The following is a 13,292-nucleotide window of genomic DNA, read 5'->3' as shown; positions in this document are numbered from 1 at the left end:
TGCTAAGTTTGTGACGATAGCCCTAAGATTAACACACAAAAGTAAAGTGAAAGAACATGGGGATGGAAAGGTGAGAAAGAAGAGCTTCTCTTTGTGGGTTAGTTAACTAATATATCAATGTTAATTTTCAATTAAAAAGATTTCAGAGCGACACCATATGGTTCCTTGGATAGGAACCAAGAGTAGATTTTCCTGTCCAGTTCTTTATGTCCTTCACTATTTAAATGATTCTTGTTATATCAGTCATCTGCTCTTCAATGTTCTTGATCAACAATCTGATTTGTATTTTTAACTTAACTGCTTTGTCCTTTTCTGTCTTATTTGTCTCTTAATATTTCACTCTGTAACCCAATTCAAGTGCATAAATAGTATGTCACATGCATCTTATAAAGAGAACACTTTGAAAACACTAATTACCTACAATATATCTTTCCGGCCCAAATGGATCTATATTTCAAGGCTCTGATTTACTCTCTATAAATAATATAAAATACAACAGGCCTGTTTGAAATCATCATTGTCTGAGCCGAGTATGGTAGAAAGGCCTTTAATCCTAGCCCCAGAAGGCAGAGGCAGGCAGATCTCAAGGCCAGCCTGGCCAACACAGTGAGCATCAGGCTAGCCAGGGTAACAGAGTGAGACCTTGTCTCAAAAAAAAAAAAAAGTCAGCTTTAGTTGTTTCCTTTAGCAAAGTTGTTTTTCTCACATTTTTTAAAACAAACAAGAACCACTTTTAAGGTCTTATAACCTGTAATTTCAGATTCAAACATGCATATCAAGAACTGTCATGTACTACTATTCCCAGCATAACCACTTCCTATAAACTTCTCCAATATAACCATTGCCATCACATTACATCAATTCTTTGAGAATCCACATCTCTTAAGGAAGAGAGTTTACTTCTATATTTAGTAGCTTAAAAACTGTTCCATATATATATATGCAGACCGTTTTTACTGACCAGAAATTGTGTGTGTGTGTGTGGTTTCAAAAGTCATTCTGATTGCTTTTCGGAGCTAAGCGTCCACCTGCCCTTTGATGACATTGGTATCTACCAGTCAAATTCAATGTGAAAATCCTCAGGACACTCAGTCATTATACCACTGTATCTGAAGTATGTTTTTTGCTTCACTCTATCAGTCAATGCCTAGGTGCAAACGCCAGGAAAGCACAGAGGTAGTATAGCTTACTTGAGTGTGGTGAGCTCTGTGAGGGATGGTTGTGTAGCCTTGAGATAGCTTTCTCTTCTGGCAGCCATTTTGGGAGATGGCTTGGGACTCGTGTCTGAGTCCCCGCTGTCCTCATCCCCCATGGCCTTGATGTAGCTGCCGCTTCGCATCCTCCGGCATGGAATCTCATCGTCCTTCCCACGAGGCGTGTACCCTGTCCATTCATCTTGGGGAACCTAGTCAGGTATAAGACAGAAAGGTTACTTTCAATTAAAATTGAACTTTAAAATGTTTTCCTTGTCTTTTTTAAAATGACTCTTTATTAGACAACAGAGATTAATTATCTAACCCTTAGACATTAGTTTTTATATTTAAGTCTTACTGTAACCATTTTGAAAATTAATTTTAACACATGCAGATCTTGGTTGCAATCTTAGACAAGCACCGAACATCTGGAAAAATGGGAACCACTGGTTCCGGGAACTTAATACTTCTCATCTTTCTTACACCTTTAACAGTTGAGGTGGAAGACTGTGAGAAAGAGCCATTTGACTCAAACTGACCTTTGTCCATCACCACCCGGAGTCAGGGATGTTCCCTGCCTCATCCTGGTTTCTCTGACTTCATCTGTGCCATCCCCCATCTGCTTTGTTTTCTTCCGGACCACTGCTCTGTTCTAGCTGCATTTACTGTCCACCCACCCATTCTTCCTGAGCTCTTGTTAATTTATATCTGGCCTTGGTGTCACTGCTTAGAACACATTTTGGGAGGTTTTCCAGGGATGTTTTCACGACAGCCAATTGCCTTTCTCTCAGGTTTTGTGTCTGCTGGCCTCTCCAGCATGCACACACACCACCCAGAGCACACTTGCTGTCGGCATCTCCCTGTTTGGCATCCTGCTTGCCCTACAACTTGGGATAGCTACCAGCCATTTTTTTTCCCCTTCAGTTCTGCTGGATCATTCTACATTCCTCCCTATGGAGTCCACACCGGAGGATTCTGTCAGTGCGCTTTCTTATGTTTTCCACAGCCATTTCTGCTAAGCTGCGCAGGGCATTACATATTCTGTTTTACATTTATTAAATTATGACTATTTCAGTTCCTTTTTCTACTACAGCATGGACTCAACCCAATTCCTACTTAGCGTCATTCTTCTTCCATTGGTGAAAGAAACACATAACAATCACTGGCTTTAACCTTCAAGAAGTGAAAAGAGCTTGCAAAGCATGGTGCCCTGTACAGAGTTTAATCAAAAGAGACAGACCAGTGTGAGGCTGTTCTTACTGATGACATGAATATAACAGGCAGGTGTAGATACATAAACACGGGAACACCTCTAAATTAACATGCTTACAGGTTGAAGGTGCTACCCCATATGGAATATCCCGCTATAAAGAGACACTAAAAGCACGGCCCTTCAGTAATGAAAATGGGATGAACAGTCTTAGAGGGTCTCCCTTAATGGTCAGGTTTACAGTGAGAAGAGAAAATGAATATATATGTACGTATATATATGCATATATATATATACACACACATATATGCATGTATACACATATATGTATGTATTTATGCATGCATGCATATTGGTGTGTTAGGGTCTCATGGGCAAGCCAGTAGCTCACTGTGGCCCAAGATGGCTTGGAACTCTCATTCTACTTGCCTTAGCCTCCTCTGTTCTGGGATCAGAGGTGTGCGCCACCACACTCAGTGATAAAACATCGGCCCTTGCATGCTGGGATTAAAAATTTCTATGCTGAGAATTTCCTGTGTCTGGAAAGCATTGCAGCCACACTCCATGAGGCTAAACAACTTGCTCACAGTAACTTATTTTCCCAGTGCGTCTTTGTGCTTTTATTTTCTTTCTGCAATTTTCCATTGAAAAACTGGAGCTCAGAGAGCTGAAGTCACTGGACAAAGGACACGAGGGGATCCCTGGGATTCAAGATGCCCTGCTTGCTACAGTCCAGGAGTAGCTGGTCAACACAAAACAAACTCCATGAGATTTCTATTCCATTTGTTTTGGCAATTTTTGTCTTATTTTTGTTGTTTGCTTGTTTTAATATTCCTTATTATATGTTGTTGTTTGAAAGAGAGAGAGCGCTATAGTTGAGTGGGTAGGGAGGATCTGGGGGAGGAGAAACCTGATCAAAATATATTGTACTAAAAAATTAAAAAAAAAAGCATACACACTGCAGCTGGTAAAAAACTGTGAAACATAAAAGAGTGCTCTAGTTGAGCTTTAAAAAAAATCAGAACACAGTGAGTTTTTTTTTTTTTAAATGAGAAATAGTCTGTGAATTTGAAACTTAAAAGTGTTAAGAAAATTGGCTCTGATTAATCTCGTGTATATATTAGACATGGGTCCTAAACACTACCCACTGTTCTTTCCTTCTTAAATCATGTACTTCTCTGTGTAATAAAAAACGCCACCCACTGCTAATAGCCCCTTCCAGGGGTGGGGCCCTGTGTGCCTCTCCCTTGTCCATGACAGAATGTTGATGGGCTTGATCCTGTGTCGGCATCCAGAGCTGCCCTGAGCCATGAGTGCGACAGCCTTCCACGTCCAGAAGACACTGTTAACTTCAAGGCTGAGGGCTCTACAGTCACTTATTCGCTACACTTTGACCATTTGTGAATCTCTGCATTAACTGCCATCTAGTGGAAAAAGCAGTTTCCATAATGAAGGCTGAGAGTTGAATCCTGTAGAAGGGGAGGCAGGAAGAGTACAAGCGCCAGAGGGGATGAAAGACACTAGGAGGATAGGGCTTTCTAAATCAACTGGGCAAAGCTTGTGTGAGCTCACTGAGACTCAAACAGCCCGCACAGGGCCTGCACGGGTCTGTATCAGGTTCTCTGAAAATATATATGGCTTTCAGTTTCGTATTTTTATGGGACTCCTGAATGTGTGAATGAGTGGGTCTCTGATTTCTTTACATTTTTGGGCCATATCTTAGAAGCATGTTCTTTTTAAGTGAGAGACAGAGAGGGAATAATTCCTGATGAGAGAGGATGTGGGATAGAACTGGGAGCAATAGTGGGAAGAGAAACCGGAATCAGAGTATATTGTGTGAGAAAAGAATCCGTTTTCAATGAAAGGAAAAATGCCATAACCTTTTGGAAGACAGCTTGATACTATGTACACTAAGCAAAATAAGGGTAATAGGTTCACTCCTAGGGCCTATGAACTCCTCAACCATGAGTTCTTTGGCCATTTACAATACAAAGCATGAGTTCCTTTCTTTGGAGCAGGCTTAAATTCCAAGGCGAAAGCTGTTGGTTACCTCTATGATTTGCATGCCACTATTGTACCAATGGACTTATCTTGCGAGGCTGGTCATTACGTTCACAGCTGGGTAGCCTCACTGACAGCTTTTCTCCCCAGGCAGCCTGAATAGCACTCTCTGATACTCTAAAAGACAGGCGGCATGGAGGAAGCTTCGCGGTAAATACTAGTGTCATAGATGACACTAGTATTTCTGTGATCTTTGCTCTGAGCAGAGCGTGTGGTACTTGCGGCAGCAGAGTCTTCCCATGACAACTTCCACATCCGGATGCTGAGCCCAAGGTGTACAGATGCTGTCTGACACATGCTCTGTCCACCCAGCTAAGAGGCAATGTTGTTCTCGCCTCCTTTTACAATGGAGGGAACTCAGGCCGGACTAGCCTATGTTACAGCTGGGACAGCAGCGTTATCAATACGCAGCTCTGGGCCTTTCCAGGGGCCAGTATCTGATGGACATTTTCTTTCTGGGCCGTGCTTTGTTGCTCCTGTCGAATTGTCCAGTTAGGTCCCTGACACCATCATAGTCCACCACCTACAATATATTTGTCATTTATGAGCCATGCTAGTAGCAATGCAGACTTTCCATTTTTTCTAAGCTGAAAGGCCTCGGGATCACCACAGCAACAAGGATTTCTCAGAGAATTACAAATGATGAGAACAGCCTTGTTTTCCTTCAGTTGGAAAGTGACTCACTGCATAGGTACAATCCTGCTCAGAGCCTCCTCATCAGCTTTGCAATGGCATCCTAAAAGTTTACAACAAGCCATGGTCACCGATGACCCGTCACTTGCCATTTCTCAACACTGATGTGAAGCTCACCAGAGTTGCTCTCTGGAATGTGTTAGAGATGAATGACGCACTGATTAGCTGATACGCCAATTTCTGTTCAGGTGCTCTGCAAACTTAGCTCAAGGCAGAATACCTGGGTTTCAGGAAAAATAGTCTGTGATTGTTGCTAGGGGAACAGGCTGCACAGTGTTTAATCTGTATGCCTTTCAATTAATCATCCTTTTCAAATGATAGTGGTGAAAGAACTGTACCGATTTGACTTCCCTTGACTGGAGCATAAATATTAATGTATTATCCATCTACCCTAGGGTAGCATACAGCAAGATTCCATAGAAAATAACAAAGAGGTTAGTTCTAAAAAATGTAGATGTATAAAATGTAGAATCCGGACAAGAAAAATACCATTGCTAAACTATTATGACCAGCAAAATTGCTATAATCGAGTGTGAGTGTGTGTGTGTGTGTGTGTGTGTGTGTGTGTGTGTGTGTGTGTTAACACTTCAAAGCAAAAGATGGCCATCTCGGAGGTTTACAGTTCCGGAAGGAAGCATACTGTTTTGTAGGGTTCAGAGGGTGCAGTGACCATTTGACCAAAGGACCCTTTCTGACCAGAGTGACCCTCCTTTGTTCAGAAAGAAAGGACGGTATGAGGTAGCAGCTACTACTGTGACCTAGTTAAAGGCTGCTGTGCTTCCTGGATTTCCCCTTTTCACTCCTAGCTTAATTTCCGTCACCCCGTCTCTCCTGAGAAGGCACGGACCTGCGCACATCTGCAGACTCCCAGGCCGATGTGAGTTTGTTTCTTCGTTTACTTTTCTAGAAGTTGCCTCTGGGTAGGGGTAGCTAGAGTTTTAGATTTTGGTGATAAGCCTCTAATACCACGGAGCACCCTGCCCTGTGCTGACTGACATGTGAGTGGCTTACACAGGCTTTCAGATTGCCTCGCACTGTGTCCTAATTGGCCTCTCTGAGCACAGCCTAGCGCTGCAATCAGCCTTCAGACTACAGGTTACGGGGATGGTAGGAGCGCTCTTGTGGCTCCCTCTGTCCATTGTTCTCTCCCTTAGCTGGCTCACCTGCTGTTCTGCTTTCTTTAGCTTACATCAAAAGGCCTTGAGTGCTCCTTAACTGCTCCCCCCACCCCCAACTGGAGAGAAAAAGATTTAGAGAAATCTAAAGAGAAGGTTAACCCTGCCCACTGCCTGAGAAAAGCTATGTTGTTACTGGCGATGGCAGTCTCGGGGGCTGGAAGATATGTTAAAAACGGGGCAGAAGGGGAAGGGCCCAGGCATTGTGGATAGTGAGACAAACACTGGATCTACATGTCTGAACCATCCCTAGGAGTGAGCTGGGCCCAACAAACCCTAAAGAAGTGACACACAAAGGCAGTGTCCCACAGTCAAGTTTGATAATAGTGATAGACCGCAAGGAAAGATTATGCGCTTTTTAATGCTTGTGTTTAAGCACCAACACTCTAATCAAGAGCCGCCTTTAAAAAAAATGATTTTGAGGCAGGGTCTCATTATTTAGTTCAGCCTGAAACTTGCTGTGTAGCCCAGGCTGTCCTCCAACTCACAATCCTCTTGTGTCAGCTTTTCCTTTCAGTGCTGTAGCTGCAGGGACCGCCCCCATGCCTGTCTGAGAGTTCTGACAAAATGTGGGGTTCCTGTTGAGAGCCTGCAACTGAGACCGCATGCCATCACTGAGAAGCTGATGGTCTCATCACCCACCAAACAGTGACGGCAAACAGATATTGCCAACCTCCGCACAGGACATGGATGTCTTCTGCACTAAAAGGACATCTCAGGCCCTGAACAGAGGCAAACTCTATTCAGCCATAGAACAGGATCAACAGTGGGGAGCCGAGCACCTAATGGGGCATGCCGTAATTTCCCATGCCTTCCTGCCCCCTGCTCTTATTCCGTTCCTGCTGCAAGCGGTTTTAAGTGTTTGTCCGCCAGCAGCACACGATTCAAACTCACAGACCGCTGGAAGAGGCCGTAACAGACAAGCAGAGAGACAAATGACTAAGATAATCTAAGAGAACATAGACTTGGTAGGGAAATCAGATGAGATGAGGGGATGGGGTGGCCGGAGGGAGCCGGCCTTAACTTGTTTCTCCCTTGTCTGGAAAGGGTGACATCTGAGAACCATAGCAGCCAGCCTCAGAAAGACCAGGGTCCAGCCAGCATAAAGTCTATAGCATAAGAACAAGCCTGGGCAATCAAAAGCCTAGCCATGAAAAGTGTGGGCCTGGGCAGAGAGCACTGAGCACAGAAGACGCCCGCGGGCAGGGCCAGTTGCATCCATCTTATGAACACATCTCACATTTTCCTCCAGAGATGAATTCAGCCTTCCCAAAGCCCCCCCTTAGCCATTGCGGCCAGAATTAGTTTGTTTTGGTGGGATCTATACATCTGGCCTGTTTACTTAGGGGTTTGTGAGCTATAGCTCGGGACTAAATATGGAGTCCTGTGTGTTTTTTTATTGGAAACACAGCCATGGCTGGTGATTATATCTTGCCTATGGCTGGCTTTGAGTTATAAGGGCGAAACTGTGTGGTAGTGAGAAATTGTCCACAGTAGGGGGGGGGGGACCTGTCTACTCTCATTCTTTGATAATGCAGACTCAAAAATAGCTGAGTATGTTAACTAGAGGTATAAAGTCAGAATAGACTGTCTACACCACGGGTTCCGAGCTACAGTTCCCCAGCAGGAAGTATTCCTAAGCTGTTTGTCCTGGGCTTGTTCCTGTTCAGGCAGACAGGCTTTCCTGGTTCCCAGTGACTCTGCAAGAATGTCTCTTTGGGTTTAGACACTCTAGGGTAGGAGAACCACAGTGGGACATATATATACATATATTTTAAGATCTTTTTTTTCTTTTCTTCTTTCTCTTTCTTTCCTTTCTTCTTCCTTCCTTCCTTCCTTCCTTCCTTCCTTCCTTCCTTCCTTCCTTTCTTTTGAGACAGGAAAATAACAAAGGTACAAGTGTTTCTGTATAGCCTTGGCTGTCCTAGACTTGCTTTGTAGATCAGGCTGATTTCGAACTCACAGAGATCTGCCTGCCTATGCCTCCATGAGTACTGGGATTACAGGTGTACACCTCCATGCCTGGCTTATTTTAAGATTTCTCAAAAGAACATTTGCCCTAAGACTTGATACATATATGTACTTGATACATACATATAAGGGTTGTCCAGGCTGGTATCTGGTCAGGGGACTCTCAACTGCTCTTAGTCATCAATGTGAAAGAGGGCAGAATAACAGAGGTACAAGTGTCTCACTATTTCCAGGGCCCAGAACAGTGCACACTTCATGAAGTTTCTGTGTAAATGTAATTGTCAACATAGCTTTCACTTACTATTGTGTAACTATTTGTATAATCACATCTCTCATTCAGTTTTATTCATCTGTAAAGTGGGAATGATAACAGTTATCTAACCAGTTCATGAACTTAAGTGCCTTATAAGTGTTTTAAATACAGCCATCCATAAATATCTTGGAGAGGGCAAGGTGTCAGACCTTTTAAGATGATATACTTCTGTATGTTAGATATTCTAGTGCAAGCACAGACATGTGACGGACTATGTAAACAGCTACATGCCAAAACACAAGCATTTCTTCTACGGTAAGAACATAACACTCCTAAATTGGCCATGGGTATCAAAAAGTATTCATCTATCTATCCATCTTCTAGGCCTTTTGGAAATGGACTGTCTTTTGACACTTTTATTCCTCATTCTTAGGTTTCCCTGAATGAAGTTAAAGGAGCATCGCACCAGTCCTGGGCAATCAGTAAAAGGGGTGCTTTAAGATCTTCCACAAATGGAACCCTGGAAGTTTCTAAGTCAAAGTTACTACTTCCTTCTAGTCATCTCAAAGTTCAGGGATGTTTTGAGCCTTTTCTGCCCAGTTAACAAACTTGCCACTTTGACTAGATGGTTGTTCCTGCATTTACCTCTCCTTACCTTCCTCAGCTGAGATGCCTCATTTTTTTGAATCTAAGATGCCAGTGCAGACATCCTTACACCTTTTTAGACTAGTAAGAAATGAACTCTGCTGCTCTAGATTATTCACTGCATCTCAGAAGTTATAAATATGTAATAATGTAATAATAATATAATATATAAAAAGATGGGTCTAAGGTCTAAGGACCAACTTACAGCTCTTTGAAATATATATGAAAAGAACAAGAAATGGAACTGTAAAAACAGACCTTAATTTTCATATTTAGTCATTTGTATTCAGCACTCACCTGTGTTATATTTCAGCAAAAAACACACCTATATGTTCATATAATATCTATGATTCTGATAGCTAATTTAGATGATAGTAAGAGTTATCTTTTATACTTCTTATTATAATTTGTGTCAAAGAGACTGGGGTATGGAGAGGTTAATAGCCAGTGTTGTAGAGTCCCATACTTGAGCTAGGTTCCACTTTTCAGGGAGTAATTTTTATTCTATTATTGATAAATATTTTTTTGGCACACAATTGTTATTTTATGATAATCTACAGAGTACACATTTCAGATTAAAAACAATCTAACTTTATGTGGTTTTAAGATCAGCCTACGAGAAAAACAAGTTAATACACAAACCACTGTTTACATTATTTGGAATAAAGATGACAAAAGCTACTCTTTCCGACAGAGGAAGGCATGTTTGTAAGAGGCCCTGGCGAAGCATAAGAGCTTGAGGCTTTGCTTCAGCCGGCTGCTGGTCCCAAGACTCATCTGCAAGTAGGACAAGTCAGACATTGAGTGCCCATGATGGTCCAATGGCTGAGAGATGGAGCCATGTGCACATCCTTGAGAGTGGAACATCTCAGGATGGAGAGTTGGATGGTGAGGTTTGGAGTAATGAAAATGTGTGAGATTTGGGGAAATCTGAGAGCCACAAAAGGTAGGAAGACACTTAGAAAGCCCGGACAGCTGAAGTGGAGTGTATGTCCTGAAATCCACAGGGGTAGGCTGGTGCTCTTAATGGGAGGTGTGATGTGATAGTTGTGGGCACATAAGGCAGAGCATATTTCATCAGGGCCAGAGAGGCTGGGCAGATAGAATACAGACAACCAAGTAAGGAGAAGTAGGATAAAATGGTGCCATTAGTAGGCTTGTGTGTGCAAGGTGACCACTTAGCACTGTTGACGAGAATATTTCAATGACAGCAATCAGGTAAATGGTGCTTGGCCTTGGCTGAGGAGGCAACAGAACGAGCCTTTGTGAGCTTTATGATCAAAGGTCAATTGCAGGACAAGAGCCTGTATTAATGAAAGAAGGGGTGGGGATCTGCTGTCTATAGAAAAATATAACAATTATGGAATAATCTCGGAGGCCCGGGAGCAGCACCACCCAGCAAGCCTGTAAGACAGCCATCGCCATTTCTGTTTTGTCCTTGCAAAGCCGAGACTCAAAAGAGGTGAAATGACTTTCCAAGGTCATCATAATGAACAAGGGGTTTGCTGTCTGACACCAAAGCTTTTAACAGCATCACGCAGCCTCTGATGAATCCATCATGATCGAGCGATGAACAAATAAACTACAAAAGGGGAAAAGAAAAGCGAGAATGGAGTGCACGCTCCCATTTAACTGCACTTAAAAAGTGAAAAATACAACTATTAAAATAATTATAAGTATTATCTTGTCACTAATTTTTTTTTTTTTAGCATTGGTAAAAGAGTGAGTACTCAAGTAGGACGTGAGATAGCGTTTGTGTCAGCTCTATCGCTGTTGTTACCGTTAATTCTCTGCATTATGGCTTGGACAAAAGTGGCCAGTTGTCTGTGTGTGAGGAGTGTGGTAAGGGGATTGGAAGGTTTCAGGACAGCCACAGCGGGAACAGTGACTTTGGAGGCCTCTGAGCATCCCAGCAGTGGTTTGGCACTGGCAGGAAGGCTTGGCTGTGGAGATCAAGCTCCTGATGGCAGCTGCCCGCGGAGATGGCTGCCGTGCGTGCCGGCCTTCTAAGCACTTTTAGTGGCTCTCAGATTCCCTACTCACTCTGCTCCTCCGCATCTTCTTTGCAGCTGGGAGAACTGCTTTTCTGCTCCACACAGCTTTCACCTTGACAAATACGACTTGGCTTAAGTGTCCCTGTAGCCTTTTTAGCTTGCTCTTCTCATAGCAAAAGCGGCAGAAGGAAAAAGAGAGCAGGAATAGGAAAATTACAATGACACGACATGCACATCCTTAGGATGTCCCTATGACTGTCCTTATGCATATAGGATTTGGTCTCCCTAGCAACCACCCTTTGCCACTCCCTTGGAAGCCCAAGGCTGGAGTGCAGCTGAATTTGGTTCCGATGACTTACAGTTACCTCTTAAAGGACAAGCATGAATACCCACCTTGTGTAAATCAGGCGTTATACCTACCCTGTCAAGGCTCCCGCTAAATGTTTTGAAATCCTCTTGACAGAAGAGAGCTTTGTAAGCAACGATATGTTGACTGAGTGACTCTGTGAGATGATTTTTGCCCACAAACATTTACACTTGTCTTTTGGGGACCTCACACCATAAAAAGTACTGGGTAAACATGTCCAAAGCATTTTATTAGACACAGGCTCTGGCTCAGCTGAATTCACAAGTTTTAAGTGGATCAGGAGACTTGGAGATGGATGAATGGAAAGAGTAAAAAATAGACTTAAAGCATGTCAAACTGAGTTGGTGCAGCTGAATTACCCGTTGTTGGAGCTTGTTCCAATCTGCCCTGTTTCCTAGTGGATGAAACTTTGTGTTTGTGGGAGTACTCAAAGGCTCTTACATCAGCACTTGCCTTTGGGAATGCTGGGAAGTGTTATGAAGGAGTCAGCTGACGCAAGAAGGGAACTAGTGGGCAGAGATTTTGTGACATCACATCAGGAAATAGTAGGTGAGACACTGGGTTCCAGTTGGCTATACAAAGGGGCAGGAAGAAAAGTGAATATATCTATATATCTATATATGTGTATATACATAAAAATTTTAAAGGATTTATTTATTTTTACTTTATATATTTGGGTGTTTTGTCTGCATGTATGTCTTTGACCTACTTGTTTTCTGGGTGCCTGTAGTGTAACAGATAAGTTGTGAGTGGGAATTGAACCTGGGTCCTCTGGAATAGCAGCCAGTGTTTTTCACCACTGAGCCATCTCTCCAGGCCCTGGAAAAAGAATATTTATGAGTGTTCCACCCTAGTACTTTGACTAGAAAGGACACAGGGAGAGTTTGCTCTCTAAACCTCACTGCTGGCTTAGTGGTCACATTACACTGCTTTTGTTTTGGGGAAACGTCCTCCTTTATTTGAGACTCATGTGTTTTCAGATTGGTTTGGAATTCATGCTAAGCCCGTTTGTATGTTGCTTTGTTCATTGTTCTTTGTTTCACTGCACTGCTGTGTAGCTGTATGTGTGTTCAGTGCATAAGGTTCTTGGGACATTTGTTTGGAATCCTGGGCAAAAGTATTTTCTCTTTCATTGAGTAATGCATTAGAGAAGCAGGTAGCCCTAGGCCCTGTACATAGCCATTTTATAATCACAAATATACAGGCATTTTCTAATATACTATTAACTCTATGTTACTATCAGTCCCATTGCAAAAATGAGAATGTTGAGACTTTACGGTATCAAGTGATGTAAATGAAATGTCATATATGACAGTCAGTCATATTTCTACAATCTCATTTTTTTATAGCCCCATGAGATCCTGACCTTCACTTCAGCAATTTTTCATTAATCATGAGACTCGAGAATTAAATTTTCAGGTTATAGTTTGAAATACTTTGTTTTTTTTTTTTTTTAAAAAAAAACCTGAAAACTCTGACAATTCAGAAGATTAAGTTCTTGGGAGACCCAAAGAGCTTGAAGTAGCAGACACAGAACACACCTCACCCAGGAGCTATAACTAGCTTCAAGATGTAGCAAAAGAAAGGAAAGAAAACCCCCCAAACAATTTAAAAGAGTTCAAAATCAACAACCCCAAGGTTTGTCTGTGGCAGACAAACTCATTTCCACCAGCTACATAAGAGGATGATTTGGAGCCCTTAGTAGTTTTCATTAAGCTGTTTGCTTTTGG

General features: G+C 42.5%; 1 protein-coding gene across 13 annotated transcripts in view; it reads right to left on the bottom strand.

Annotated features, from left to right (window-relative positions):
• Dlgap1 (DLG associated protein 1) overlaps positions 1-13,292 on the bottom strand; it is a 501,333-nt gene that overhangs the window by 202,837 nt on the left and 285,204 nt on the right. For all 13 annotated transcript variants that reach the window (XM_055610168.1, XM_055610169.1, XM_055610170.1 and 10 more), the window contains one exon: positions 1,191-1,405. In XM_055610168.1, the coding sequence (XP_055466143.1) occupies positions 1,191-1,405 (215 nt within the window). The remainder of the gene's footprint in view (positions 1-1,190; positions 1,406-13,292) is intronic.

Source organism: Psammomys obesus, unplaced genomic scaffold (genome assembly GCF_907164565.1).
Source record: "Psammomys obesus unplaced genomic scaffold, mPsaObe1.curated_primary_1811, whole genome shotgun sequence".
Classification (NCBI taxonomy): domain Eukaryota; kingdom Metazoa; phylum Chordata; class Mammalia; order Rodentia; family Muridae; genus Psammomys; species Psammomys obesus.
Note: the sequence above shows the minus strand (reverse complement) of the source record. Positions and strands in the feature narration are given on the sequence as shown.